Source organism: Lentinula edodes, assembly GCF_021015755.1.
Source record: "Lentinula edodes strain Le(Bin) 0899 ss11 chromosome Unknown C8R40scaffold_26, whole genome shotgun sequence".
NCBI classification, from domain to species: domain Eukaryota; kingdom Fungi; phylum Basidiomycota; class Agaricomycetes; order Agaricales; family Omphalotaceae; genus Lentinula; species Lentinula edodes.
In genome coordinates, this window is record NW_025764332.1 from 257,880 (window position 1) to 283,647 (window position 25,768).

Here is a 25,768-nt window from a genome sequence, read left to right on the forward strand (position 1 = left end):
AGTCAACTAATCTGAGCTGTCCACAACCTCCAAAATCATTCTAATCATTTCAACATCCGTGAAAGATTGGCGCTGTGAGTGGGAGAACACTGTTTTTACAGGGTTGGTCAGTTTTCTATTTTGTTTTTATGTGATTATCCTATGTTTATGGTCACCCTTATCACTCACAGGAAACGTCACGGCTCGCCTCGTAGAACTTGTACGGCTTGTTTTCCTTTCAGTCTTACACACCTCATATATATATATTCTTTTAAAAGCCCTGTTGCCGTGTGATTGAAAACGATTTGGAACAACGATTTCTATGGATAATCCTCAATACTATCAACCGTTGTCTCATGCCTTGAATCCCCCCAGAAGTTCTTCACAACCTCAATTTTACAAGACGGCATCGGTAGAACATCAGAAAACAATCGAGTCTGACGATGATGACGAGGGAATGGTGGAAGAGCAACTCAGTCGAACTAGTGCTCCGCCTTCGCCAAAACCTCCCGAAACCGCGTATGTTTTTCTATTGCAATTTCTCAAGGCTCTCTCAGCAGATTTCGATATAGCTCTGAACACCAACATGAGCCTGAACCCAAACGTCGAGGTCGTCCTCGAGGGTCCAAAAATCGTCGTGGTCGTGTTAGTAGCCAGGCTGTTAAGTCATCACCACCTAGTCACCAACCACTACATGCTACTGGTCAAGGAACAAACCCTCCTCAGCTTCCAGAAGTCACCGCTCAGAATCAGCAATATTACGAGTTTCAGTGGCGTGTATTAAACTTATGTGCAGAATTTTATGGAGCTGCAGAAGAACTTGTGGTAAGTGTCAATCTAGTACGGCTTGTGTCCACTAAAATTATTCATTGACTAGAAAGGGACCCCGGCCCTAGTCATCGCCCAATGTTACCAGATGGGTCCCAATAGTAAAGTCGATCCTCTCATCATGTTGAACGAAGCTAAACAAAACTGTGATATACTTGTAAGTCTCGATCGTTGTTCCAATTAATGCCTATCTTTCAAATCTTATACCATCATCAGCTTGCAAATCCTTCTCGGCTAATCACATCCCCTCCTCCCCCGATGTATCCTGCCGTTCCGACTTTCTACACCACAGGCATTCCATCATCCAGCTCTAGTTCTGGGGCACTTCCCAGCCCTCCCACCATGATCAGCCAACCTCAAACTTTTGTCGTCCCTATGGGTAGCCATGCATATTATGCGCCTCCGCCGCCAGGCCAATACCCTACAACATCCTACTACTCATACCCTTATGGTCATCCTGGCGCATACTACACCCCCGCCGTTGCACCTGTTGTCCCGCCCCCAGCAGCTCCAGCGGCTCCTCCCATCGTCACAATGACAAATTCAGGGACTGGAAACTCTGGAGCATGGTCCGATGAAGAGATTGAACGGCTGAAAATAATGGCAGAAGAAAAGAAGACCGGCTCGGGGGAGATCGATTGGGACGACATAATTAGCCAATGGGGAAGCACCAGATCCAGGTGTGTTGAATTCATCGGTTCCACAGGCAGCTCACTAACATCACCCATTAGACATCAAATACTCATTAAAGCAACTCAAGTGGGCCTAAAGGAAAGCTCCTCAGTACGCGGCGTGAAGAGACGGCGCGACGTAGACGGTGATCCTGTAAGCAGCGCCGCCCCGACCCCAAATGCGACTACTGTCCGCAATCCCTCCTCTACTCCATCGTCTACGCCGGTTGCTTCACCGTCCCTCCAAAACCAGCATCAACCTCCCAGTTCCAACTCTAAAGCGTCAACATCAGTTCCTGTAATACCTCCAGGACCCGCTGGTCAACCATGGCCGATGCCAGTTGTTGCAGTAAGCACATCGTCTCCTGTTAATATTGGTCCCTCTCCTCCAGATCATCGCGTAACAAGCTATTATCGTCCACGACCTACAGATCCTCCCTCTAGACCTTCCTCTTCCTCGGGAGCATCGCAACTCCCAACAGTGCATCGATATATGTATCAGCCAAACGGGCATCATTCTGAAAGTGCGAAGTAATTTGTTAAAATGAAGCTTTCTTTTGGACTGCTTGTATTATAAATCTCATTCTTTGTCATCTCCTGCATGTTTTTGATTCTCCTATGCTTTGGTCAAATACTTTATCATCGTATCATACCTACGTATCCTAGGAAAATATCACGTTTTATCTTACGTTCACCCTAGTTCTTCTGTTTCTGGACTTGTACTGCTGTAATTCATGCGGTTCTGATCCATCTTCCGTCCAAATCTACCTGAGTAGAGCATGCTACCAATTCTGTCCCATATTACATTAAGTTGCGCTTCTATGTATGGTGGTGCGAAGTGCAATGTAGTAGTCGTCGTGTATGTGATCATTTCACCAATAAGTCCATACACGGTCATGTATGTGTGCCCATGAATGAGTCAGTCCTGTGCCCGGTTGAGAGCTCTGCCCGGCGACCTTTTTCCAGAACCAAAAATGATATGACGACGAGATCAAGGATTTCTTGTCCCCGTCGATCCACCAACAACCTGGCTTGTACCCACTGCTGATTAGAAGTATTCCAGGCGTCTAGTTGATTACTAGAAATTGAATATGACTTGACAAAATGGGCGATGGGGTGTTTCTTGTCGTCTTCACAGTAGAGCTATGAAGTCAAAGCGTACTTTGCGATCAGATGGTGATTTTGATCGAAGGACAGGTCCAAGACCGTACATAATATACACGGCATCAGCAATGGGCTTACCTCCAGAGATGTACTAGCTGCTGTACCAGTTCCCCATCCTTTCCATTTAAAGTGCCGCCCTATCTGATCTTGAAATGTCACGGCGCTTTCGAACGCATGAGGTCACAATGAATGATGAACGGACATGACAGAACAACCTACTCTTTGAAAGGCATAATGCTTTTTTTTAGCCAGGTACCTAGAGGTACCGGATTCCCATTGCCTAAGATGATGATGTCGGGTTTGGGATCTCTCCAGTGCCACGACGCAATGGTTTCTCCGTCAACATTCCTCACTCTAGTCACCTTTTCTGGTTGGTGTTCTGTCATGACCTGGTATAATATTCGTCCGTCCTTTTCATCGTACATGTTTGTGTTGTAAGGATTGTCGGATTCCAGTATTAGACTGAGTGTGGAGACTGGTGAGGACATGCCGAACCGAGGACTAGGAGGGGGGTGAATATGCTGAACAATTAGAACTTTAGAATGAGTCACGGTCTACAGAAAACACAGATTCGAGTTGCACTGACAAAGAAATAGGAAGCAAATACATCTCCACTTTTATGTATGCGCGGCAATCTATGCTCAAGATTCGAGGCAAAATACTAGAGCTTCTTTCATTAGACTATAAGAAAGAACATTTGAAGCTCAGATGGTGCATGTAGGGTCGGTGCACATCCAAGGGAATACACAGCGGTGCCGGATCCCGAAAAATACGCCTCAGAAGGGATTTCGGTGGGCCTCATGACGCCGGATGCAGAGGGAGTTCATGTCCGAGTATTCATTCCAGAAATTCCCTGGACATGTCACCGAAATGATTGACATTGTCAAATTTTGAGTTCTGATTTGGAAAGAGCAGCGATTCACGACTTTTCACAACTCTCCAGATGCCGTAGAGTATCTTTTGACACTGCCGCACGCAGCACCTCGTTTATTGACATTGAAAGGCGATAAGCAACTCGTGCACTACATAGGTCAGAGGATTGTAATTGAAGCTCCCTTTCTGCGATGTGACCTCATTTGACCATGGGGAAGCGGAAGCAGCGATTACTAGGATCGATCTATTCAGAACTATGATTGATTGATGCTCTGTATACACCCGGAGAATCAGCAGTGTGTCGTTTGGAAGAGGCATCCGGAAGAGTCCTTTCGGTATGCGTATTGCTCTAACGATCTAGGTTTGGCTTCGTGTTGGAATAGACTAGCGAGCACCTTGTCAATCCTATTGATTAGAGCGAAGATTGACATTAACCTCCGTCAATCCACATGAGGTACTGGGGTTAATGCTGAGAGTTAGAACAAAAGAGCGTGTCAACTCAACAGATAGGAGGGACCGAGAATTGCTAGTAGGACTCTTTACGACAGAAGATTGACATTCGGATGTCCATGTCAGGACGAGGTTTGAACACAAAAGACCTTGACACGGAGGCAGCCCGAGCACAAAAGATTCGAAGTGGAATGACGAAAAGACAGGTTGAAGGTTATGCCGTTCAAAGTTTGCGTTGGGGTTATAGGCTTTTACTTTCTCCTCGTGACAAAAACCAGGGCCTTGGAGAGGATCACTTGAGGATCATGAGAATATTATACAAGAATGAAAATCCACACCTCCAAGACGAATCAATAATAGATGCCTCTAAGTCCATTGATTTTCCAGGATTGGCTTCGAATGGTCTACTTCGCGCGCCTTCAACGAACGGAATTCCAGTGCGAAAATCTTATGAAAGTTAACTGGCTACTTACTGTAACTTATTACTCATACGACCTCGACGAAGTAGACCCGAGTTATTGATATTCAATTGTAACTTAAAGGTCCCAGGCCTCTCATGAGGGTCCGGAAAACAAGTAATGGTGAGTTGATATCGCGATATCGGTAGTACACTGGCCTCTGGGAATATATGCTGTTGGAATACCATCTGAAGAGTCTAGCGCTTCAGGAAGCGGCAAAGGGATACGTACCAAGCTTAGAACTCGTATGTAGGAAAGGCGAGCGCTCCTTTATTTTCTTTTCCTGTTCTGGCCCTTGCTTTGCGACGCTGATAAATCGCGCATTTCGGTGGTTCCTTATCAACGCATCCACATGCTACTTGTTAGTTTCTGGATAAGGATTTGATTTATCTAGAGAGGGTTGGGTGAGGGAAACGGTTAAGCTCTGAGATGTATCTTAAAGCTTTGAAATCTAAAGAGTAAGTAGGTAGGTAGGCTGGCGGTCGGTACCGGTGCTCGCCGATGAACGTGCGCGATAAAGATACCTTTATCAGCGCTTATCATTCAAAAAATTGCATAATGGCTCAACTTGAGGACCCCGAAGACCAGGCGGGAGTAAAGGCATAAAATCCACCGCCATTAGCATGAAGGCCCGAGTCTCTTTCCTCGCCCATTTACAGCGATGACTGACCAACCGGCGTTGCGCAGTCGTCTTTCAGGAGTTTCACTCATCTTCGCGTAGGGTTTACTGATACTATTATCAAGATCAAGCTAACGTCCGATGCTAGATGTGGAACCGCACTGTTTTCAGACGGTATTGATTACGTTGATAAACAAGAAAATTCCAGAGTTCATTTTCTTCTTTTGTAGGTTATGCGAATGGTGTGATTAGTGAAGGCAAGCTACTCTAAGATTTCATCATCGTATAGTTGTCAACTAATACATATCATCTCAGTAAATACTTGTCAGTTTTTGATTCTGCTTTAAAGCTAGGCAAATCAACTCATCCTTACCCAGTGTTAAAGCGTATTTATGGTGATGAAATAACTGCCCATAATTACTCTACTGTCGTGAGCAGTGTGGCGTTCGCGGGCACAGTGGTTGGGATGCTTGTCTTCGGTGCGTTTCCGTCTTTTTGAATGAGTTTTTGGCGCTGACCTTGAAATTAGGGTACTTATCTGACAAAATGGGACGAAAATTCGGAATGATGACCGCAACGGGGATTGTAGCGTTCTTCTCCCTACTTTCTGCTGCTTCAGAAGGTGCACATCATAGTGTAGGGGGGACATTGGCAATGCTGAGTGCTTGCAGGTGCGCCTATCCCCATTACACCCCAAATCCTTAACACAACATCTGACGTAGATTTTTACTCGGTATCGGCGTTGGTGCTGAATATCCATGTGGCTCTGTTTCTGCGTCCGAGCAGACAGAACAAAAGTCAATCAGCAAGAATGCACAGCACAGATGGTTTGCTCTTGCTACAAGTGCGTTGAAATTTCGCACTTGTTACCTCCAGTCGTCCCGACGTATGCATTTACAGACTCCATGATCGATACTGGTTTCGTCATCTCTGCATTCGTGCCACTTGTTCTATATTGGATTTGCGGTCCCAATCACCTGCGAGCTGTGTGGCGTTTGTCCCTCGGTCTTGGATTCATTCCCGCTATGCTTGTGTTTATTTGGCGACTTAGTATGGACGAACCCGACTCCTACAAGAAATCATCTATGAAGAATGTGAAGATCCCTTACATGCTGGTCCTTCGTCGCTATTGGCCCTCTCTTGTTGCCATTTCTTTGACGTGGTTCATTTACGACTTCATCACGTATGTCGTTTCTGACTCTCTTCTCACCCTCTCGTTGATAGTTTTATAGATACCCAGTGCGTTGGGCAACGGCTCCTCTTACAGTTTGGTTCCTCAATGCTGTCATTTTCTAGTTCGGTATCTATTCTTCTACAGTGGTGGACAAGTGAGTGTTGACACATTCCTCCAAAACCCCCCCGTTCTAATCATCTCGTTCAGTATCACTGGGGGGAGTGACGCAATCCCTGTCATCTTCGGTTGGAATATCATCATCAAGTATGTCTGTGTTAGCGGAGGTTTTGTCGTCAACTCATTAATTTATGTATCCAGTTTGTTTTATATACCAGGTACTCTTGGCGGCGCTTTGATCGTCGATTACGTCGGTCCCAAAAACTGCATGGTTCGTACTTGGTTTCCCGTTTTTCTCAGCTCTGATCTGGTATCTGTAGATCGCTGGTCTCATCAGTCAAGCCGTCATCGGGTTTATTATGAGTGGCCTATATGAGAAGTAAGCTCTGTATACACTTGAGGTGTTGTTCGTCGTTTCAATTCTTTGAAACAGGCTCACATCCCACGTCGCTGCTTTCGCGGTAAATTCCCTTCCATTCATCTACTGTACATTTGAAAGCAATTTCTCTTAAAGGTTGTATACGGTATTTTTTTGAGCTTCGGTGAAGTTGGTGGGTATCTAATGTTCAGATCGTCGAACTTCTCTGAGGCATCTTGTTCAGGTCCCGGGAATTGCCTAGGTCTTCTCGCCAGCAAGACCAGCCCAACTGCAGTTCGTGGTCAGTTCTATGGGACTGCAGCCGCCGTTGGTAAAATTGGAGCATTTGTTGGCACTTGGGCCTTCCCGCCTATGATTGATGGTACGGACCACGCGCTGTTCGGGGTCCTATCGCATACATAACTGCCATTTCATCTTTAGCATTTGGCGGAGCATCCTCTGTACGAGGGAATACTGGGCCTTTCTGGGTTGGCAGTGGCCTTGCTGTTCTCAGTGCATTGATCACGTTCTTCTTTATCAGGCCTTTGAGCCATGACGGAATGGCTGATGAAGATGAAAAGGTAGGACGTAGTTGGAGTGCCTTGCTGAATTGAACTAACGTTTCTATTGGGTGTGCAGTTCCGGCAATACCTCGAGGCTCATGGCTTCGACACTAGCACTATGGGGCTTGGTGGAACTGGCTCCGTGACAGCTATTGATGATACTACAAGTGACGAAAAAGTTGACCAAAAATCCGTTGTTTGAGGTAGCATCTGCCTATAATCGTGGTTCCTCTGGTTGCTTTCGCATTGCTCTTGCTTATGTCTTGACTCCTAATGCCCTAATTTATGCACTGTTGTTGTAAATGATAATGCTCATTTTATTCAATCGTCGATGGATAAAACTCAAAGGTGCTGGGTATCTTCAATTAATCGGCTAAAGGACCGATGATAGAGCTGCCTTAGCGCACCAACCCCGACCTCTTGGACACTCAAAATGCGCTCTCCATGTTCATGTTGAACAGTATAGTGCCCCAAGTGCTTTGTACGGAAAACACCACTCAGCTGATCAAGGTGATCCCAAACTGGTACATCCCGAATCGTGAACTCGCGTAGATTGATATTTTGAGAAGCGATATGTAGCGCGCTTTTGGTTAGATTGTTACTGTTCATTTTGTGTACTCGCGTGACTGTTAGAGTGCGAAGATCTGGGACAAGCCGGAGACCGCTTGAAAGCTTTCGCTGGATACGAACAAAGTAAGATCCTCAGATATATGAAGCAAAAGGCAAATTCACTCACTAGGGATAACCATGAAGTGGAAGATATTTCCAGATACTTCAATTGCGAACACTGCTCAAGTAGCCTATCGTAGAAACCAAGCTGTGAATGGACATTGTCGACGAAGTTCACGCAGACAGTGAGTGATTCCAAGTGATGTAGATCCCCCAATATGTCACCGAAATTAGCAGAAGGGCTAAACCAATCCTTTTTCAGCACCAATTAGTGACTACAGCTTGAGAGTAAGGTTATTGATCACAAGGTCACCACGCACTGTTAGAATTATATTCCGTATCTGTGTCAGTTCGCCACCATCTTGAAGCTGCTGCAATCTTCCTCGATAGGTCTGGAGTTTTGGTAGCGAAACGAGACACGCCATCGCGGTCGGAGAATAAGACATGTTCCCCAAGGACGATATTTGCTCTAGATTCGAATGTTCCTGCAGAAACTTACATACGGAGTCATCATTGTCGGTGCTGTCGTCGTAAAACACGTTGCCCAAAGCTAATCTGCGAAGGCCAGGCCATCGTCCGGAAAATACGGGCTTCAAGTTCCAAGCGTTGGCATCGGAGAAGCATGTTCCGTCGAGTGTAAGCTCTTCTAGTGCTTGACTGTCAAACAGCATTTCCCACAACGTCTCAGGTAGATCCCGCTCCATCTGGTAGTCTAACGATAGTATCCTGAGTTTGAAAAACTGTCGAAGATGAGGCAAAATTGTGCTCACTGAACATTGTCCAACGTTCCAACACTTGAGTAAATAGATGGAATCCGGTGAGGTTTCGGAACGCAAAGAGCTATAGTAGAAGTCAGCGTATAAGATCGTCTCACGGCATTGCGAAAAGTAATACATGGTCGTTCGATTTGAAGGCCTGCAATGTTTTCTGGCCAACTGAAGTGCCGATATTTCGTAGATCCGGACAACTGATAGGACGATAATTTTGAAATCAAAAAATTACAAGAAGTCCAGCACCCACTGTGTTCGCAGAGTCAGCCAAAAGGAATCTTTGGGTAACTCCTTCCCGTACCACTTGAATGTTGTCAATAAAGGCAGATCACCCTGGGATGCGATGTTTTGAAGAACGTCAATGATCCAAACTTCATCGATGCTCTTGTCCAGACTTTTAGTCCAGCCCGAATTACGATTCGGTTTGAGTATGAGGATTTTAATATAGCGTGTCAGCGTTGGCCGTTGAGAAAACACTTTAAGCCCCGCACGACACAAGTCTGTATACGCCAGATCGACCGAGTTGTATAGATATGGTCGGAACAAAATCGCGAGTCGTTTACACTGAAGCGAACACGATTACTTTCAGTGCCATATACGATAATTAAATAGTAAGCACATACAGCTAACGAAACGCGCAGATTGGTCGCTGGACTACACCAATTTGCGATTTCGCGAAGTACATCGTCCGGAATGTTTTCGAGATGATACTGGTGTGAAGATGACCGATACAAGGACGTCGCTGTGGATGAAGAGATAACAGAGAGGTTGCTGAGTTTGCGGGACAGTGGAACTTGCTCTAATGGCCCTGTAGGTTCCATTGAATAAAATGGCGGAAATTTCATGTTCTTCGAGTTACGCGATTCAAAAAATTTGGAAGCACCCCTGGCGTTCATTATCGCACTCGCAAGGACGACGGTCCTGGTCAGGAAGGGGCTTTCATTGTCAACGTCTACACAGTGCAGTGCGGGTCAGCTGAGCAACACCACCAGGACATTGCCGGCCGTACTAGGACAGCTTCAGCGTTGTCGTGACGATTCGTTGATCTGGTATCCGTTACGGGTTGGCGGCGGAAGGAGTCATCTCGATTGCAAAGAATGAGGAAGAGTGAATTATATACATAGTATACTCATGGTAAACAAGGTGAGAGACGAGTGACAGTAATATACACCAGTAACCTTAACCTTCATCCTTTTTCTAATGAACCTCATCATTAACGTCCACTATACTGTACTCAACCTCCAAAGATACTTTTACATCGAAGTCCCCTCATCTTCAATGCACCGCCCTCTCGATGCCCCGCTCCTCAGCGAGTGAGGCATTCTGAAACATCAGGACTACCTGCACTTGGGGTGCGGAAGAAATACTTACAGCTATTTGCAGTACCGAAGGCGCGCGCAGATATTTGCCGAAATTCGCCGGATTTTATAAACTTATGAAGCTCTATCTTCCAACATGCATATCCAGCTCAAAAATCATTATTACGCTTAGATTCTTCTTGCATCGGGTTGGAATTGCAAAATACTAAGTCCTGAGTGAAACATCCATGGTGGTAGTGCATGTGGTTCAAAAGTTAGGACAGTTTGAGTCTTTCGACACCCGAACATGAAACTCTCAATGAATTTAGCAGACACAGCAACCAAAATGGACATATGATATTTCAGGTATGTACCTGAGGGCACACCAGAAGGAATTTGAGAAAATAGGGCTCGAAGACGGGTTGCAATGGATTGAAAATTTGAGGAAGTGGGTTACTGCCAGCATTCAACAATCCTAGACTATCTCATTGATCCAGATGGTGATAATGATTCTCAAATTCATTAATTGGCATAGAGAATTTGTTTTGAGGCTGCAAAAAGCATGTTACAAGGTGTAATACCAGCAAACATTGAATGCCACGTACCTCTTGTTGTGATCCCTCATTCCTCATCATAGTAGCTTCAAGCCCATTTAATGCTTCATATTCATCCTCTGGGGTATTGCGCTGACTTGTAATGGGTCTCATGAAATTTTGGATGAGTGAAAAACAGATGAATGGTGTGTGCGCAAGGGAGTGATAAAATTTCACATGGATCACCGCGAACTTCCATACTTTCAAATTCTTTGGCCTCAAGTCTTCAATGTAGCCTCAATAGCAGATGCAAGGGCACTGTACTAACATTTTGAGAGGTATTAATACTTTAAATAGTTGTGACATAGGCATAATAACACTTCTTCCTATAACTTTTTATTGAAGTAAGCTAACCACATGGACGTTTCAATCAGGACTTAGAATTTTGCAATCGCAGGCCAATGAAATTAAAATCTCAATAAAATATTGATTTTTGAGCAAGATATCTATGTTGGAAGATAGACCTCGACAGATTCATAAAATCCGGCGAATATCGGCAAATATCTTGGCGCGCCTTCGGTACTGCAACCAGCTGTAAAGCTTACGAGCGGAATGTCGACCGTGATCTGTTGCGATACGGAGTCCTTGATCTTCAAATTTTAGAGGAAGTTCTCTGCACTTAGTAGCAGAGGAGTGGAAGACGGGGCAAGGTCATTGTATTAGGATAACAACAGGACAGGTAAAAGATACATTGCAGATCTATAGATACACATAAATAGTGTAAGGTTGTAAGACGAAAGAATGCGAAAGCTTTCGGAACAGCAGACCAAAGGATGGATAAAAAGTTGGTTTGGAAGCAGGGGCCATAAAGATAATCATAAAAAAAGAGCGGTGCAGTGGATGGGGAACCGAGCCAGCGAGATCAGACGTCGTTTATAGGTGGACTTTCATGCTCTCAAGACTGCCCATATAGCCAAGGCACCAACGATGACAAGCACAAGCAGTATGCACAGCGCAACCAAACACCGCTTCGCCCATCTAACCTCTGCCTGACGCATCTTTTGAATAATCTCCTCTCGCTCACTCTCGGTCTTTTCTGGCAGCCATACGGATGAGGGTGTGGATTCCGGCTGACGGAGAGGAGAAAGAAGGATGAGGGCACCTATTATCCAGAATGGAGGGAATACTGCAACGAAGTATAATATCAGAATCACATTCGATGTGCGATTGTTATTGCGAATACTCACGGAATCCGAATTTAAAAAGGTACATAGCAAGCGTTATAGGTTCATTTGAACCTGATGGAGTGTACGCTGGTGGTTCTTCGATATAAGGAGGCAGAGCTTCTTGCTCCTGGCAATGACGACCAAAGATATTATCTACAGCGTCCATAGTCGCAGGAAGATCGTGAATGACGATTGTAGAGTCCAAAGGCAAATGGCTGCCTTCGATGGTATGGGAAACAGCATTTGGTTGCGAGATGTGACTGGAAGACGCGACCGAGGACGCGACCTGGACTGGAATTTCGACTGAAGTAGAAGACATTTGAGTTAGAGACGGATTCTAGGGCTTTCTTGTATGAGGTGACTGGGTAGAATGCGACAGTGTACGCGTCAAGGTGTCGATACGTCGATGAGAACCGGGCAGATTGAGGGACATAGCGGAATTACGGGCGAGTTATATAGAAAAGCGAATGGAAGGTACCAATCCAAAAGTTGGTATCCACCCAACGTAATCAATTCAAAGCAAATTTTCTCAAAACGGCGAAACTAGAAGATTGCTTGTACCTGTTTGGACGCACCTGAATCCCTTGCTTTATCATTCATCGCGCGAAATTCCGAACAAACTCTGGGAAGTGTCCGAGACAAAGCAAGTATGCGATATACGAAGTGTGATTCTCTCCAACTAGGGTCCTGGTCCTTGTTCGGAGTCGGATCTCCCCAAAGAGCGCTAAAAGAGACGGTGATATGTGAAAAAATCCCTAAATTGGAGCGGCGGGTGCATTTACCTAAAATAGAAATTACGAAGCCGCTTGACAACGAAAGACACACCAATCGTTCCAGAGAATGTAAAATACTGTAAATAGCATCTGTCTTTCCTTGAGGTAGATGGAAGGCTTTCGGGTCAATATCAATGACAACAAGCAAGAAAAAGCAGACTCGCTTATGCCTACCTTCAGCTACTACCTCCCTCGTCGCTGCTTTCTCCTCCTTCATTCAGCCTTATGTTCCATCTTACTTTGCATGTCTATATGATTGCCATGAATTTTAATCGATATCCATGTGTTAGGTTCGACATATGCAAAAGATATCTGCGCCGGTTTACTTACTTTATCGACTGGACTGATTTCTTCTGTCAAATCTTGTGCTTCCTTCTCCAGCTCCATCTTGATCTCCAGAATGCAAATTCGATGACCTCTTGAGTCCTCTTGAGTCAAGGTCGTATAGCTCATCCTATTTTTCACACATAGGCCTCTTTCTGATTCTGCGCCCAAAATTTCGTCTTTTAACACAGGCCTAATTTTTTGCAATCCATGTCGAACGTTGGTTCATTTCTCCACTTGCGCATGTACGTTATGCATAGAGGCAAATTAGTACAGTAAATGAAAACAACGAAGAAGAGAACTGGAACATGGGTGCATACACTCCAAGTGGAAGATGGAAATGATGGCAATAGAGACAAAGTCATATATACCCTCTGCACTGACCAGTTGAGACACATCGCGCGCTCGAGTTTCCTTGAGGCCGTTATTACCATCCCTCTTCTCCTTTGACATTCTCCTCTCATCGTAATCGTTTGTATAGTCGCTTCCTGCGTATCTGGCCGAAGCTTGGCGAGTCACCTCCATAAATGCCTTACTAGTACTACGAGTCCCGCCAGGCTTGTCCATGTCTTTCGTATGTATTCCTTTGCATGTCCTCTATGATTCTGCCCCAAGCTTCTGTATGATATACGCTCTGATCTACCGCGAGAGGAGATATCGGGCTTTGGATGCTCATATGCACGTAGACTACAGGGGAGATCGCAGACAGTTAGCGAAAAGACAAAAAAATTAACAGATCGAAAGAATCGAGGTGGATTGAAAGAGAGAATTGATTGAGTGGTTAAGAGCGCTGCAGTGCTCGTGCCTGATACAAATTCCTTGTAGTACGATTTCAGTGCTCCATAGCATCCCCGTTGCCTTTCGCTGTCTTCACTAATTCATTCCTACAAGACGAGATCAGATGAGATTCGCAGATTCACTCTGGGTTCACTCACCTTAGTTGCACACTAAACTCATCTTCGATATCATCATCGTCCCAGTTATCCTCCCATAGCTTGTCTCCACCAGACTTGGCTGCACCAGGAGCGACTCCGCCTAGATGTGCCAGATCGGTCTGAGAGTCGTCCCAGTCTATAGTTAGTCGCGGAAGATATTTTTGAAGAAACAGAAAGCGATATAAGAGATGTGCGTTCACGGCCACTGAAGGAATCGACTAACGCACCAGCAGCCGCGAATTCTTCAAACTCATCATCCTCTTCTAAAACACCGAGATGGGGACGGGCTTCCTGTTTCTTTTTATCGTCTGCATTCTGCCCAGACTTGTCTTGCGTTTTCGGATTAGAGCTCGAAGCAGTGGACATGGTTTAGAATGAAGCATAGACCATTATTGACCACGCGTACCATACGCGTTAAGTATCGTGGGAAGCATTACGTGGCACTGTAGGTTAAAAATTTCACCTTTGATTGGGTCTGTTACTCTACGTTACTGAGCTGGACTCAGGACTATTGCACCATGCGCACCATGTTTATCGTCTCGCTCCTTTTCGCTGCTCTTGCCATCGCCATTGCCGCACCCACTGAGCAGTATGAGGCTCCGCAAATCCTGCTCGAGGTCACGGCTTATACTTCTGCATCATGCAGCCCTAACACGGAAGTGGCATCTATCTCCCTCGTCTGGAATGCCGTCAGTCGTTTCAGACACTTTACAACTGTTAAGGACGCGAAATGCGCCAAATTCGATCATGAGTTGCCTGATGGCTGCACTCTCAGACTCATAGCCAGCTCTTCTCGCAATATTCAATCTCGACACAACGGTCCTATATCCGTGGGCACATCAATACCAGGACCTGGAACTGGCGGTAAATTTGAGGACATGAGTATAGAATGCAAGCCAGTGAGGACTATCTTACTATTGATCATGAGGGACTATTGCTAATGTCATTCATGATAGTAATGTGGTCCACCTATCAGCGCTCAGCCCTCACTACGCCTTGGGACAATCGCTACGTAGAAGATTTGAGATCAAATTTGGAGTTCTCTACGTGAACAGGAGTAGCTAGTGGTTCATTGTTTACGGGATAGTAACCATACATTTTCTGTACGAACTTGGGACGATTCTTCAGAAAATGAAATTCCGATGGGGCAGGAATATTCGTTTTGAGTATCCCAGTCGGAGCCCAGGAAATAACAAACTCGACCCACCATTTCCGCTATGTAAACTATAGGCTCAGGTCTGAAGAAATCGGGCAGAAACCGGGTAGAACTTGGACCGAATAAATTAATCGTTTATCCAGGCTGCGTGAGGGGAGCCAGGGAGAGGAAGGGAGGTGGGTGGTGTCTGATTGTTTCGCCGTGACACTTGTACCCACAGTGACCCTCCCCTGGACGTCTCTTTGGAAATTTCAAAAGGTATAAATAATTATTTGTGGACCTCAATCTTTCATCGAACTCACTCAGCTAAAATCTGTAATCGGCCAAAAATCCATCGTTCTAAAATGCGTACTACGAGTACCTTCTTCATCTCCACCGTCTTCGCAATCCTCAGCCCTGTTATTGGCCGCCCCAATCGAGATCACTGCTTACGCTAGTCGACACTGCTCCGGCTCAGACGTGGGGGAAATTGTAACCAATTGGGATGGCCATGCTAATCTTGACGAGCTGCAGGATATAAATACTTCAGGGGGGAGATGTGTCCGTTTCGACCACGCTCTACCTGAACATTGCACCTTCGAAGTGAAGGACCTGAACTCTGCACTACATAGCGTGAAGGGCCCGATCACAAAGGCAAAAAAATTTGCCTTTCCTCTGAGTGTTACGAGTATGCGTGTCAAGTGCTCACTATGATCTGGTGAGAGCGACAACGACTCGACTAATGGGCGTTCTCATACGCTGCAGGCGACAAGATCAAAACCACAGACTCATCAGTACACATACATATATTGGCTTTACTATGTTGCCTATCTTTCTCTCTATAACTCTGTGTTCTCTACACCCATTTTCATTTCCAATTTCTTATACTCAGTTTTTCAGCTACTCATATCTGTTGTCCAAACTTTTTGATCATCACGTTCACCTATACTTACACACAAATTTACAACCTTTAGCCTCATGATGCAGATTTGCAACAACCAACGAACACAGTTTACAGTACATATTCAACCACTATATGATACCCAGTGTTACTAGTGCTTAGTACATAGTTTTCCCCACTCTTGACTCTGAAATGGTGGCCTGCGACGGTTGAATCAACTTTCTCTGCCTCTCTCTCTGGTGAGAGCGCAGCAAGCAGTAAGGTCACGGTTATTGCCCTCTCTGCTCTCCTCGGCTACCAATATAGCATCATATTCATCATATGTACTCCTTGATTCACTTTAGGATCTGCTCATAGTGAGAATTCTACGAGCATCGAGCTTTGGGGAGTGAAAATTATAAGTGGTTTGTATTGCAACGTTGAGGATAATGGCTACTTATCCCGAACTTATCCAAACTATGCATGTCTCAGATGGCGTTCTATTTTTCGTATAATTCTTCGCGTTTCGTCGAGTGTGGATATTCCATGTGTGTACATCCCAGTGGTCACTCAAAATTTCCGAATCAAGCAGAGTAGAATATTTTCGTGGGACAGTGTACGCAGCGCTCACCTTAGCCTGCGACTTATTCCTACCAATGAACTCTATCCACCTACACTGGATGCAAGAAGCAATGGCAATGGTCAAACATCTTTCTTCAGAACGAAGAGACTCTTCAAGTGCCTAACTCTCTATCAGGCAGAAGAAGCGTTAGCTGCTGCTGAAGTTCCCGTTGGCTGCGTTTTTGTACGAGGCGAAAAGGTGATCGCAAAAGCGAGGAATCGAACAAACCAACTACGGAATGTATGGATATAGTTCATCACCATATGAAGAGATTTTATCCTTTTAATCTTCATAGGCCACAAGACACGCTGAGCTCGAAGCTATCGATGAAATTCTATCGGATAAGACGCTAACCCCACAAATCACGGAATATCCTCTATCCACAACAACTCTATATGTGACTGTGGAGCCGTGCATAATGTGTGCATCGGCCCTCAGACAGCTGGGCATACGGGAAGTTATCTACGGCTGTGGTAATGAGCGATTCGGAGGATGCGGAAGTGTGCTGGGGGTGAATAGCGAGTATGTCCTCCCATCCACTGTTGTCAAGACATATACACGGACTGACCTGTACAAGTCTAGAGCATCCTGCACATCCTGCATACAAAGCAACAGGCGGATACTGTAGAGAAGATGCTATCATGATCCTTCGTCGATTCTATATCACTGAAAACACAAATGGTCAGTATACCTTCAATCCAACCAATCAATTCACCCTAATTTGTTTCCTCTTTGTAGCTCCTGTACCGAAGTCAAAGGGTAATAGGATTCTGAAGACAGAAATTTCGTGACTACTTATCTTGTACTCTTGAATCCACTATGCACATAAATATATGTATATAATCGGTTCCAACGTGAAATTGGTCCGAGTCCAAGCATGAATATAACTTTTTAAACCCAGTTTATTTAACCGTACAGCATGCTCTACGTTTCGTTCACGGAAATTTGTTGTGGCGAGCACCGCACAGTCTGACATGACATTTGGAAAACTTGACAGTGGATTTCCAGCGTCACATGAGACTGTACTCGGTGAATCCTTCTCTTCTACCTTCACCTCCTTTTTCTATTCATGACACTATTTCTCCCGTTGGAGGAATCCGCGTCCTCGACTTCAATACCAACGTTCGTGATCAAACCCAGTGAACCCGCCCCTCAAGTTCTGAAAGTTATCAAGTCAATTTTGAAGGCAAAGCGAATCGTAGTGATATGTGGTGAGCCTTTTCTTTCATTCGGATGAATAATAATAAATACTGATTTTCCATCCCTTGAAGGTGCCGGAATATCTGTTAAAGCTGGAATACCTGATTTTAGATCTTCGGATGGCCTCTTCCAGACGTTGAAACGGGACAATCCTAAAGATGCTTTGTCGTCAGGGAAAGACTTGTTCGACGCTTCTGTCTTCAATGTAAGTCTTTAACTTATGCACCTTTTTCCCCTCCTATCGAATGCTCATTCCGAAATTTACTCTCCAAGACTGAGCACAAAACTGCATTATTCTGCCAAATGATTGCAAGGCTGTCTGATCTTTCCAAAGCCGCTGAACCGACAGCATTTCACCATCTCCTAAAAACCCTCGACTTCAATGGTCGTCTTTTACGCGTATACACTCAGAACATTGACGCTATAGAGTTAAAATCTGGTCTCTCTTTTGGCGTCCCAGAATTCGAAGGTAAACGAAGCAAACCGCGTATCGCCACGTTTCAGGAGGTCGGTGACCCGGGCCCATCTAGCACTTCTAATAGAACACCACGATGTATACCTCTTCACGGAACCCTTCAACGAGTCCATTGCCAGATCTGCACACACTCTTTCCCCCTTTCGGACTATCTATCATCCTTGACAGCCGGAGTTCCCCCGGAATGCCCAGAGTGCACTTCAATGGAACGAACAAGACAGCTGATAGGCAAGCGTGCCCGTGGAGTGGGGAAATTACGGCCGAGCGTGGTGCTTTATAATGAAACGCACAAAGACGGCGAGGGCGTTGGAGAAGCTGTTCAGAAAGATCTCATTGGAGGGAAAGGGCGTAGTGGAGCAGATTTGCTCTTAGTAGTCGGGACGTCTCTCCGGGTGCCTGGCACTAAACGGATGGTCAGAGAATTCTCAAAGGCTGTTCACTCAAGGGGATCTACCTCGAAGGAGAGCACTCCCGGAAGTGATGAACCAGTGTCCCAGCAACAGCAGCAGCCGTTAAAATCCGTTTACTTGAATCTGGATTTCCCTGTTCCAACGAGAGAATGGGAGGGCGTCTTCGATGTATGGGTGCAGGGCGATGCACAGACGTTTGCGCACATGTTGCAAGAAGAGTTGAAGAAAGAATTACATGCCAAGGAAGTAGCTGTCGAAAAACGGAGAAAGAAGGAAGAAGAACTAGCTCTTGCTGTCCTTTCCGGACTTCCTTCAGTGAAGCAAAAACCCAAAGCAAAGACAAAGACGAAAGAAGAATCACATGATAAGAAGCGAAAGGGCTTCGTTGGTGAGGAGCATGAAATCAAGCGAAAGAAGTTGGTGGTCGAAGTTCCTACATATTCACAGATATTCTCGCAATCTCATCCAAAAAAATATCCCCTGCACTCCCCGTCTCGCATATCTCTACTACCTCCTTCTCCTGTCTCGCCCATTTGCGCCCCGTCTCGCATATCTCAATCACCTTCCTCTCCAGTCTCACCCCTTCGCCATCTCACAATACGTATACCTCCTCGTTCCCAAATTGTCAAACCCCCATCTCAGTCCCTCATCCAATCCTACCTCTCACCTTCACCTTTGACACCAGCCAAAACGTCACCTACTCTTGGCCGGCCACCTCCTACACCCGATCATACACCTCCACGGATTGGCTCTCTCAACTTCCCCACTAACAAGCAAGACCACAATTCTTATTCAATCCCTCAATTCAAGCATCATCGGATACCTCCTTCAGAATCAGCTAGCCCTAGTTTATTAAGCGAGGACGAGAGCAGATACGATCCTCATGTCCAAGCCCTTGGCGGAAAGCATTCCCGGCGCGACGGTACGAGATCTAGTGGAGAAGGCACATGGCAGGGTAGCTATTATTTACAGTTTCAATCCCCAAGGAATAGTATTCGTCGTTCGCTTGGGGACTCGGATATCGATATGGATATGTCTACGCATAATATGGATGATTTTAGAGACAGGATGGGCACGTCATGTTTACGGACCACACAGGTGGAAGTTGGAGATGGTGGATGACGAGCTTTCCGACAGTTTTTAATCGGTGCGGATGTACTATTCTGTAAGCCGGGACATTCCTGGTAAGCAGCAGTAGACTATATTATCGACGCTTATCGCAAATACTTAATTTATATCTTGTTTATTGACGCCGCTATACTGTTACATATACTTATTATTCTATACTATCTTCTGGTATGTGCACAGTGTTGACAGACGCATTGAGATCGTAAATCTATTCATCCGTAGAGTGAAATATGCATGGCTAATAACCTCCACTGCTGTGGACTGCACCTTGCTTGCGGAAGGATGATATATAGATTTGAGTGTGCCTGCACATCAGGACGTGAAATCCAGGGTGGAATAGATGCAAGGTCACCTTGCATCGCAAGCATGGTGATCATAATATTCGTACACTATAGATTTACATTTTGTGCCTCCAGTACAACTCAAACAAGAGTGGTACGCCTTTACATGCTTGATCTGCACCCGTAGCGGTACACGAGTTGGGTATCAGTACCTCGGAGTACAGGCAGCCCATTGGTATCCATTTTTGCCTTTGGAAAGCAACAGCAATACCTCGGGGATAATCAAGGCAAAGGTTCTCGGCTACTACTCAATCGATTGAGATGGATATAAACATCTGTTCCAAACCCATCCATTGAAATCAGACGCAAATCACCCCCGAAATAACGTGCATACTGTGTGAACAGATATGCGAGTAAGAGGATATCTCGCATAGCAAATGGACCTGGAAAAACACTCACCAATCGACTCAGCGGAAGTCCATATCCAAAACCAGCCATAGGCGCCTTGAAATCGCTGTCCCGGAAGCCTTCGTCTAGTCCTTCACCAGGGCCTAGGTTCATCGTCGTGTACATGTATGTCCAAATTAAGCCCATTGCGGAACGAGCAATCCCACCTCCCTCGTCAGATATTTTGATCGTGATATCTTCTTTCCCTTCCACGACGATCACCTTGAAATGTGATATTCGTCGTTAGTCCGATACATCCATGGGACTGCGCACATTGACAAACGCACCTTGATCGGCGGGAAGTTACCCTCACTTCCTACACCGTGTCGTTCCACGACTGCTCGCAAGCTATTCTTCAACAGCTCGAATATGATGTGAGACAGGTGACCGGGGACGTAAGGGAAGGTGAGTTTTTGTGGACAAATCAGCTGCACCGGAGGGGAGGAGAAGAGTGCATAATGTTCTTCACAGACGAATCTCGCATTTTCTATGGCTTCTTCAATGATATCGTGAACATTCTGTTATTGGAGTGAAAGAGTTAGCAAATGGTTTTCGGAAGGCCGACGGAGCTACCGACCGCGTTAGTGCAAATAATGCCGACATAATCCGGGTGTGATTCCTGTGTATTTAGCGCAATGTCTAAAGGCGCATACGAAGAAATTTGAACAAGCCCGAGGACGGAAAGCAAATTTTACTGACGTTGCCCTATTAAAAACCGGATCCCGATCCGACTCAGATAGAATCTATCCAACCACTGCTGCATATCAAGACCTATATGACGAGCTCGTTGTGAGCGTTTCCATTCCAGCACACCTTGCGCGACTGTAGTGACAGTTGGATCGTGTCTTGTTTTGATGGTCTCTAGCAATCTCGTAAACCGCTTGTTGTAATCGCGCACTTCTGGTGGCCAGTCTATGTTGGAAGAAAGCGGAGCGGCAAAGTATCTGACTCCGTGGTTAAAACACATGTCGGCCTATGATGGAGTGAGGATTAACCTTCTCTCCATCGGAACTCTCAGTTTCAACTTGTTAAACCCTTCGACTGCAGTTCCGTTCCCATTCCCATTCCCGTTACCAATTGCCCACCCAGCATTTGACCCGTTCGCTCCACCGTAAAATCCCATGCTTCCGGAAGCTAGTGATCCATTGGAACCTGATCCATCGAGACTGGTTGGAAAGTTTTGGTTCGCAACATCATCTACCAGAAGCATGTGCTCAAGAGAAGGATTGGGTGTAGATGAAGGCAGCTGGTGCTCGGGGTTTGAGTTTGCCACAGACGGAGGAGAGAATAACGATCGCCGAATTTCGGGTGAAAGAGCAGGAAGCGGAGGAAACTTGATGAGTTCCTACATAGAATCATTTGAGAGAAACTGAATAACATGATGACATGGTAGACATACCTCGAAGCTCTGAGCATACCAATTCTTGACCTTTTCAATGGAAGGCATGGCGGAGAGATTGTGAGGTAGTTCATCCAGCTCCTTGGCCCGGTGAGCGAGTCGAACAGGTAACTCCTCTGGCAACACAAAACTCATCTTCGGATCTCGGAAAGTACATGGTTTGAGTTCTACTAACCACTAAGAAATTGGCTGGCTTTCAGTAACGTTCCTTGGCTGGGATTCTGCCCAAATAGAACCATTTGCTGCAATGAGACTGGCGTGTACAGTGATCAGCGGTCCTTCGTCATAAATCAGTAGATAGTTGGATATTCACCTCCGGTTTGCGGAAAGCTGGCAAAATGGTGAATCTTGTCCCATAAAGCAGAAGTTATCCTGAAGCCATGGGACATGGTGGGCGTAAACAAAGTCCGACTAACGCCGATTCAAAGATGATATTCGGGTTGCCGCGGTAAGCGATGTCGAGATATCGTGGCTGAATGAGGATCGAAGGAGGACAGCGAAGGGTAGGTGGTGGAAGTGGTTAAAGTGGTTAACGTAGAATCGGAGTAGAATCATAACATACGCCGCGGGACCCCGCTCTACTGTGCTATGTAGTCCTGAGTCATGTGAAAACTTTAGGCGCCTGTACCACCCTTGAAGCCAGGCTCAACTGGACCACAAACTAACATTCTCTCTTGCCATATCTCGGTTCCTCTCGAACTCCCTTTCTCTTCTTGACTTCAATACTTCCTTCACATGTCGAGTATCCAATGTCCGGTTTATGTCATTGGTTCAATAACACCGCACCGCACTGGCTTCAAGTGGTATTCAATTATGTGAAGGAAATTCGAGCCCCATCCTCTCTCGAAGTCTCGGTCGTAGATAATCAATTGTTACATTCTATCTGCATCTCTTTCGAAGCTTCACGGGCACTCAGGATGGGCGCAAACGACGACCTGGTTTTGGTCTCTGTAAACTGCTGGAAGGCCATGTTTCAAAGGAAAGATTGTCAAGCTCTTGAGTGAGTTATGGGTCTCGGTGCCGTTTTGAAATGAAAAATCAGCACAAACTTTCACTTCCTCGCATGTGAAAACAAACACTCCGGGCAAGCCATCGATCACATCTATATCCCGTTCATGACCCAAGCTGAAGTAATTTACTAGTCCGGCCCATGGGAAGGCCAACTTTGATTGTTGAAAGCGTATATCAACTTTATGCAAAAATAAAAGACATCCAAACCGTCAGAACCTTCATTAATGAGGGAGAAATGAACATTGAGATAGAGTTTATACCTCCCTCTCTTGACACCGCCACCTATTATTATGAATAAGGTTGATGACAAGGTTGAGTAGCTGACAAGGTACGGAGAATAGCGCACTAAGCACTTGGTCACCATCTTTCTGACAAGAGACAATTGTAGAGTTCGAAGCCGTTACGTGTGTGTGCCCTCTTGAGTGACGGCACGTAAGACTTTTTATGTAGACGAGGGATGCGCTCGCTCAGGCTCGCTCTTGCGCTGACGTATGTAGGGGACCCGCGGTTTCCTTTATGGAGCCGTCTATCTAACAAGCTCAGACGACACCAATACAGTATTTCGCGTTCGAATGATTTCAGACAGAGGCTCATGGAACGATCTGTGGCTGACTCGCTTCGGAAGTAAGCAACGACATTTATCACTCATATATGCTGAGTAGGCAAGTCCTGGGTAAGTCAGCCAGAGGCTCGCGCCTACAGTAATCAATCATCAGGGAAAGATGTATTCTCAAGCACTTCCGGCCATCTTCCCGAGGCCCATCCTTTTCAGTCATTCTATCTACCTTTCGCGGAAAACCTTAAAATACACTTATCTTTTTCTTTCCAGCTTAGTTGACCGTCCAGATCGATTACGATGTCTTCCGTCAAAAATATTTTGTTTCATGCTCTTTCTGCATGGGGTACGGTGACTTCTGTGTCCTTTCGAGCTTCTCAAACAGGATTGTTATGATTTTCCATTTAGGTCACAACAAACCTATGGCTGCACTAGCAGTGATCATCACAAGAGCGCGCCCGGACATCGTTATCACAGTAATCACCACAGGAATTATATACCCAAAATTTCACAACGAGCTCAAGTCAAAATTGTCTGCGGAGGAATATCATTCGCTTTCACCTCGTATCAAGTATGCAAATTCGTCCTGCTGTTCTTGCCTAGTTAACAGCACGAGACAGTATTATTGATATTTCCGGTCCAGTTGTAGACCCTTTTGAACCTCTCCATGAATTTGCCCCAACCTACACAGCTATCTGGAAATCCGAGCCCATTGCCTGCAAATCTTCAGGCAAAACATTCTCCGGACTGCCTCGTCCCGCCGTAGCCATTATCGATGTATGTCTTTCACAATCATGTTCTAGTGTCCTAATGATGACGCGTTTTAACCACAGCCATTTGCATCATATGCATGGGAATCTATGCATGCTACGTCGCAGAAAGAGGTCCCAATCATAACCTGGATTTCCGCACCTTCTGGGCCTTATCTTGGGCTCTGTGGACCTATATCATTCGGAGGAGCTGCCGATCCATCCATTGAAACTGAAGCTGGACTCAAACTGGCAAGAGCACAATTGTTTGTACCACCAAGAGAGGAAGAAAAGTCTGTTCCCCAACCACTGCTGGCAGTAAGTTTGTCCAAACCATGAGCTTGCCCTTGGACTCAATCGCCGGCCTAGACTACCTCCACCGTTCTCAAGAAGACTATGGTCCCCGGCATGCCTCCGATGTACGAACATGAATGGCGACCCCAAATTGTACGTTAGGTGTCGTGAACCACAGAAATTGCCTTGGAATTGCCTTCTGATCTCTTTGCAGAGTCTTCTACCAGAAGCACCACTTGAAAGGCTTGGTCAGATATACACGCTTGTAGGTGATGGGGTTATCACTGTATCAAATTCCGTGTACGAAAGGGAATCAATGGAAGCCATGAAAGAGTGGTTGTCAGGCATTGGGAAACCTACTTATGCCTTGGCTCCTCTATCTCTTCCCCAACAAAAGGGTCAACAAGGTGGCGACACGGATATATTGCTCTTTCTAGATGCTATAAAAGAACGATTTGGGACCAAATCGCTTATATACGTGCGTCCTTCCGCTTTTGCATTTGCACTGAAAATTGCTGTGACATTGCCACCAGATATCATTTGGCACGTTTTTCTGGCCACCTGAACAGGAAAAGTTGACTGCCCTCATCGAAACACTTCTTGCGAACCAGACACCTTTTATTTTTTCTCATTCATCTCCTTTGGCTACAAATCTTTCCGATGAATTCCTCGCATCAATCAAAAACAGCGGAATTGCGATGGAAATGGTTTGGAGTCCACAAGAGACTATTCTACAACACGAAGTGACAGGGTGGTTTATCACTCACGGAGGTTGGAATAGTATCCAAGAGTCGTTTGAGCACAAAGTCCCATTGTGAGTATCATTATTATTTTGGAGCGATGGCCGTCTTTTCCCAACTTCGTTTACTTTTTCAGAATTTTCTGGCCTATGGGCGCTGATCAGCCGGTCAACGCCGCTGTTCTTAGTCTGAGCCATAAAGCAGCCTTCGAGTTGATCGAAGTGCGTTCTGGCGAAAACGGTACAAAACCGTTATTGCGTTTCGAGGGCACTGCCTATCAACCTACTTTTACTGTCGAGGCAGTCAAGGCGGAGGTGGAGGGGTTGCTCGAAAAACTTAAGGGTGAAGAAGGACGGATAGTAAGATCGAATTTCGAAAGATTAGGAGAGGAAATGTGGAGAAGCTGGGATGAAGGAATGCAGAGTCGAATAGAGCTGAATGAACTTTTGGAGAAATTCGTGGATTCTGTGTAAAAGTGATATTCGAGTTACATGAGGTTCCGGATATTAGGGTGTCGTATAGAGCGTTGCATCGTCTAAAATTATAGATTTCGTGCTTGTCAACCCCTTGCACTGTTCGAAAACTTTATAGTATATAGATAGATACACGGCCCCGTCTTTGGGGTCCAACACCGGGTCCGTCCGCCTCATACGACATCG

The 25,768-nt window shown here is 45.6% G+C and overlaps 11 protein-coding genes across 11 annotated transcripts; 6 read left to right on the top strand and 5 right to left on the bottom strand.

Moving 5' to 3' along the window:
* Positions 1–301: 301 nt before the first annotated feature.
* Positions 302–2,013, top strand: C8R40DRAFT_1172591 (uncharacterized protein; the record flags this gene model as incomplete). The annotated part of the gene is made up of 5 exons (XM_046231877.1): positions 302–498; positions 552–804; positions 857–964; positions 1,024–1,487; positions 1,539–2,013. The coding sequence occupies 5 exons, from the start codon at positions 302–304 to the stop codon at positions 2,011–2,013; spliced, it is 1,497 nt and encodes a 498-aa protein (XP_046084487.1).
* A 359-nt stretch (positions 2,014–2,372) lies between these two features.
* Positions 2,373–3,130, bottom strand: C8R40DRAFT_1161656 (uncharacterized protein; the record flags this gene model as incomplete). The annotated part of the gene is made up of 3 exons (XM_046230152.1): positions 2,373–2,621; positions 2,721–2,805; positions 2,862–3,130. 3 exons carry the CDS (start codon positions 3,128–3,130, stop codon positions 2,373–2,375), a joined length of 603 nt encoding a protein of 200 aa, XP_046084488.1.
* Positions 3,131–4,961: 1,831 nt separating this feature from the next.
* Positions 4,962–7,559, top strand: C8R40DRAFT_1113388 (putative metabolite transporter). Its single transcript, XM_046228466.1, has 18 exons — positions 4,962–5,140; positions 5,191–5,216; positions 5,273–5,299; positions 5,358–5,366; positions 5,420–5,521; positions 5,572–5,713; positions 5,765–5,886; positions 5,943–6,225; positions 6,275–6,281; positions 6,339–6,370; positions 6,424–6,480; positions 6,535–6,604; positions 6,654–6,712; positions 6,767–6,794; positions 6,848–6,884; positions 6,936–7,073; positions 7,133–7,272; positions 7,331–7,559. The coding sequence occupies exons 1-18, from the start codon at positions 5,085–5,087 to the stop codon at positions 7,454–7,456; spliced, it is 1,461 nt and encodes a 486-aa protein (XP_046084489.1). The 5' UTR covers positions 4,962–5,084; the 3' UTR covers positions 7,457–7,559.
* A 37-nt stretch (positions 7,560–7,596) lies between these two features.
* Positions 7,597–9,514, bottom strand: C8R40DRAFT_1172593 (uncharacterized protein; the record flags this gene model as incomplete). The annotated part of the gene is made up of 7 exons (XM_046231878.1): positions 7,597–7,932; positions 7,991–8,176; positions 8,244–8,635; positions 8,694–8,763; positions 8,818–8,890; positions 8,944–9,257; positions 9,317–9,514. The coding sequence occupies 7 exons, from the start codon at positions 9,512–9,514 to the stop codon at positions 7,597–7,599; spliced, it is 1,569 nt and encodes a 522-aa protein (XP_046084490.1).
* A 1,957-nt stretch (positions 9,515–11,471) lies between these two features.
* C8R40DRAFT_1172594 (uncharacterized protein) lies at positions 11,472–12,069 on the bottom strand (the record flags this gene model as incomplete). Its single annotated transcript, XM_046231879.1, has 2 exons — positions 11,472–11,710; positions 11,772–12,069. The coding sequence occupies 2 exons, from the start codon at positions 12,067–12,069 to the stop codon at positions 11,472–11,474; spliced, it is 537 nt and encodes a 178-aa protein (XP_046084491.1).
* A 1,477-nt stretch (positions 12,070–13,546) lies between these two features.
* On the bottom strand, positions 13,547–14,215 carry C8R40DRAFT_385974 (DSS1/SEM1 family-domain-containing protein). The gene is made up of 3 exons (XM_046234887.1): positions 14,010–14,215; positions 13,783–13,918; positions 13,547–13,731 (listed from the first exon to the last, which is right to left on the bottom strand). The coding sequence occupies exons 1-3, from the start codon at positions 14,146–14,148 to the stop codon at positions 13,680–13,682; spliced, it is 327 nt and encodes a 108-aa protein (XP_046084492.1). The 5' UTR covers positions 14,149–14,215; the 3' UTR covers positions 13,547–13,679.
* An 85-nt stretch (positions 14,216–14,300) lies between these two features.
* On the top strand, positions 14,301–14,833 carry C8R40DRAFT_1172596 (uncharacterized protein; the record flags this gene model as incomplete). Its single annotated transcript, XM_046231880.1, has 2 exons — positions 14,301–14,664; positions 14,739–14,833. The coding sequence occupies 2 exons, from the start codon at positions 14,301–14,303 to the stop codon at positions 14,831–14,833; spliced, it is 459 nt and encodes a 152-aa protein (XP_046084493.1).
* A 1,620-nt stretch (positions 14,834–16,453) lies between these two features.
* C8R40DRAFT_1049905 (cytidine deaminase-like protein) lies at positions 16,454–17,210 on the top strand (the record flags this gene model as incomplete). Its single annotated transcript, XM_046224595.1, has 5 exons — positions 16,454–16,498; positions 16,555–16,659; positions 16,715–16,941; positions 16,997–17,100; positions 17,158–17,210. The coding sequence occupies 5 exons, from the start codon at positions 16,454–16,456 to the stop codon at positions 17,208–17,210; spliced, it is 534 nt and encodes a 177-aa protein (XP_046084494.1).
* Positions 17,211–17,415: 205 nt separating this feature from the next.
* On the top strand, positions 17,416–19,746 carry C8R40DRAFT_385931 (DHS-like NAD/FAD-binding domain-containing protein). The gene is made up of 3 exons (XM_046234886.1): positions 17,416–17,630; positions 17,691–17,824; positions 17,893–19,746. Exons 1-3 carry the CDS (start codon positions 17,489–17,491, stop codon positions 19,624–19,626), a joined length of 2,010 nt encoding a protein of 669 aa, XP_046084495.1. The 5' UTR covers positions 17,416–17,488; the 3' UTR covers positions 19,627–19,746.
* Positions 19,747–20,147: 401 nt separating this feature from the next.
* Positions 20,148–22,396, bottom strand: C8R40DRAFT_385910 (mitochondrial branched-chain alpha-ketoacid dehydrogenase kinase-domain-containing protein). Its single transcript, XM_046234885.1, has 9 exons — positions 22,073–22,396; positions 21,935–22,012; positions 21,760–21,875; positions 21,356–21,705; positions 21,060–21,304; positions 20,938–20,999; positions 20,648–20,878; positions 20,373–20,582; positions 20,148–20,306 (listed from the first exon to the last, which is right to left on the bottom strand). Exons 1-9 carry the CDS (start codon positions 22,146–22,148, stop codon positions 20,196–20,198), a joined length of 1,479 nt encoding a protein of 492 aa, XP_046084496.1. The 5' UTR covers positions 22,149–22,396; the 3' UTR covers positions 20,148–20,195.
* Positions 22,397–24,694: 2,298 nt separating this feature from the next.
* C8R40DRAFT_1050292 (uncharacterized protein) lies at positions 24,695–25,582 on the top strand (the record flags this gene model as incomplete). Its single annotated transcript, XM_046224614.1, has 3 exons — positions 24,695–24,847; positions 24,903–25,183; positions 25,246–25,582. 3 exons carry the CDS (start codon positions 24,695–24,697, stop codon positions 25,580–25,582), a joined length of 771 nt encoding a protein of 256 aa, XP_046084497.1.
* Between the last annotated feature and the right edge of the window lie 186 nt (positions 25,583–25,768).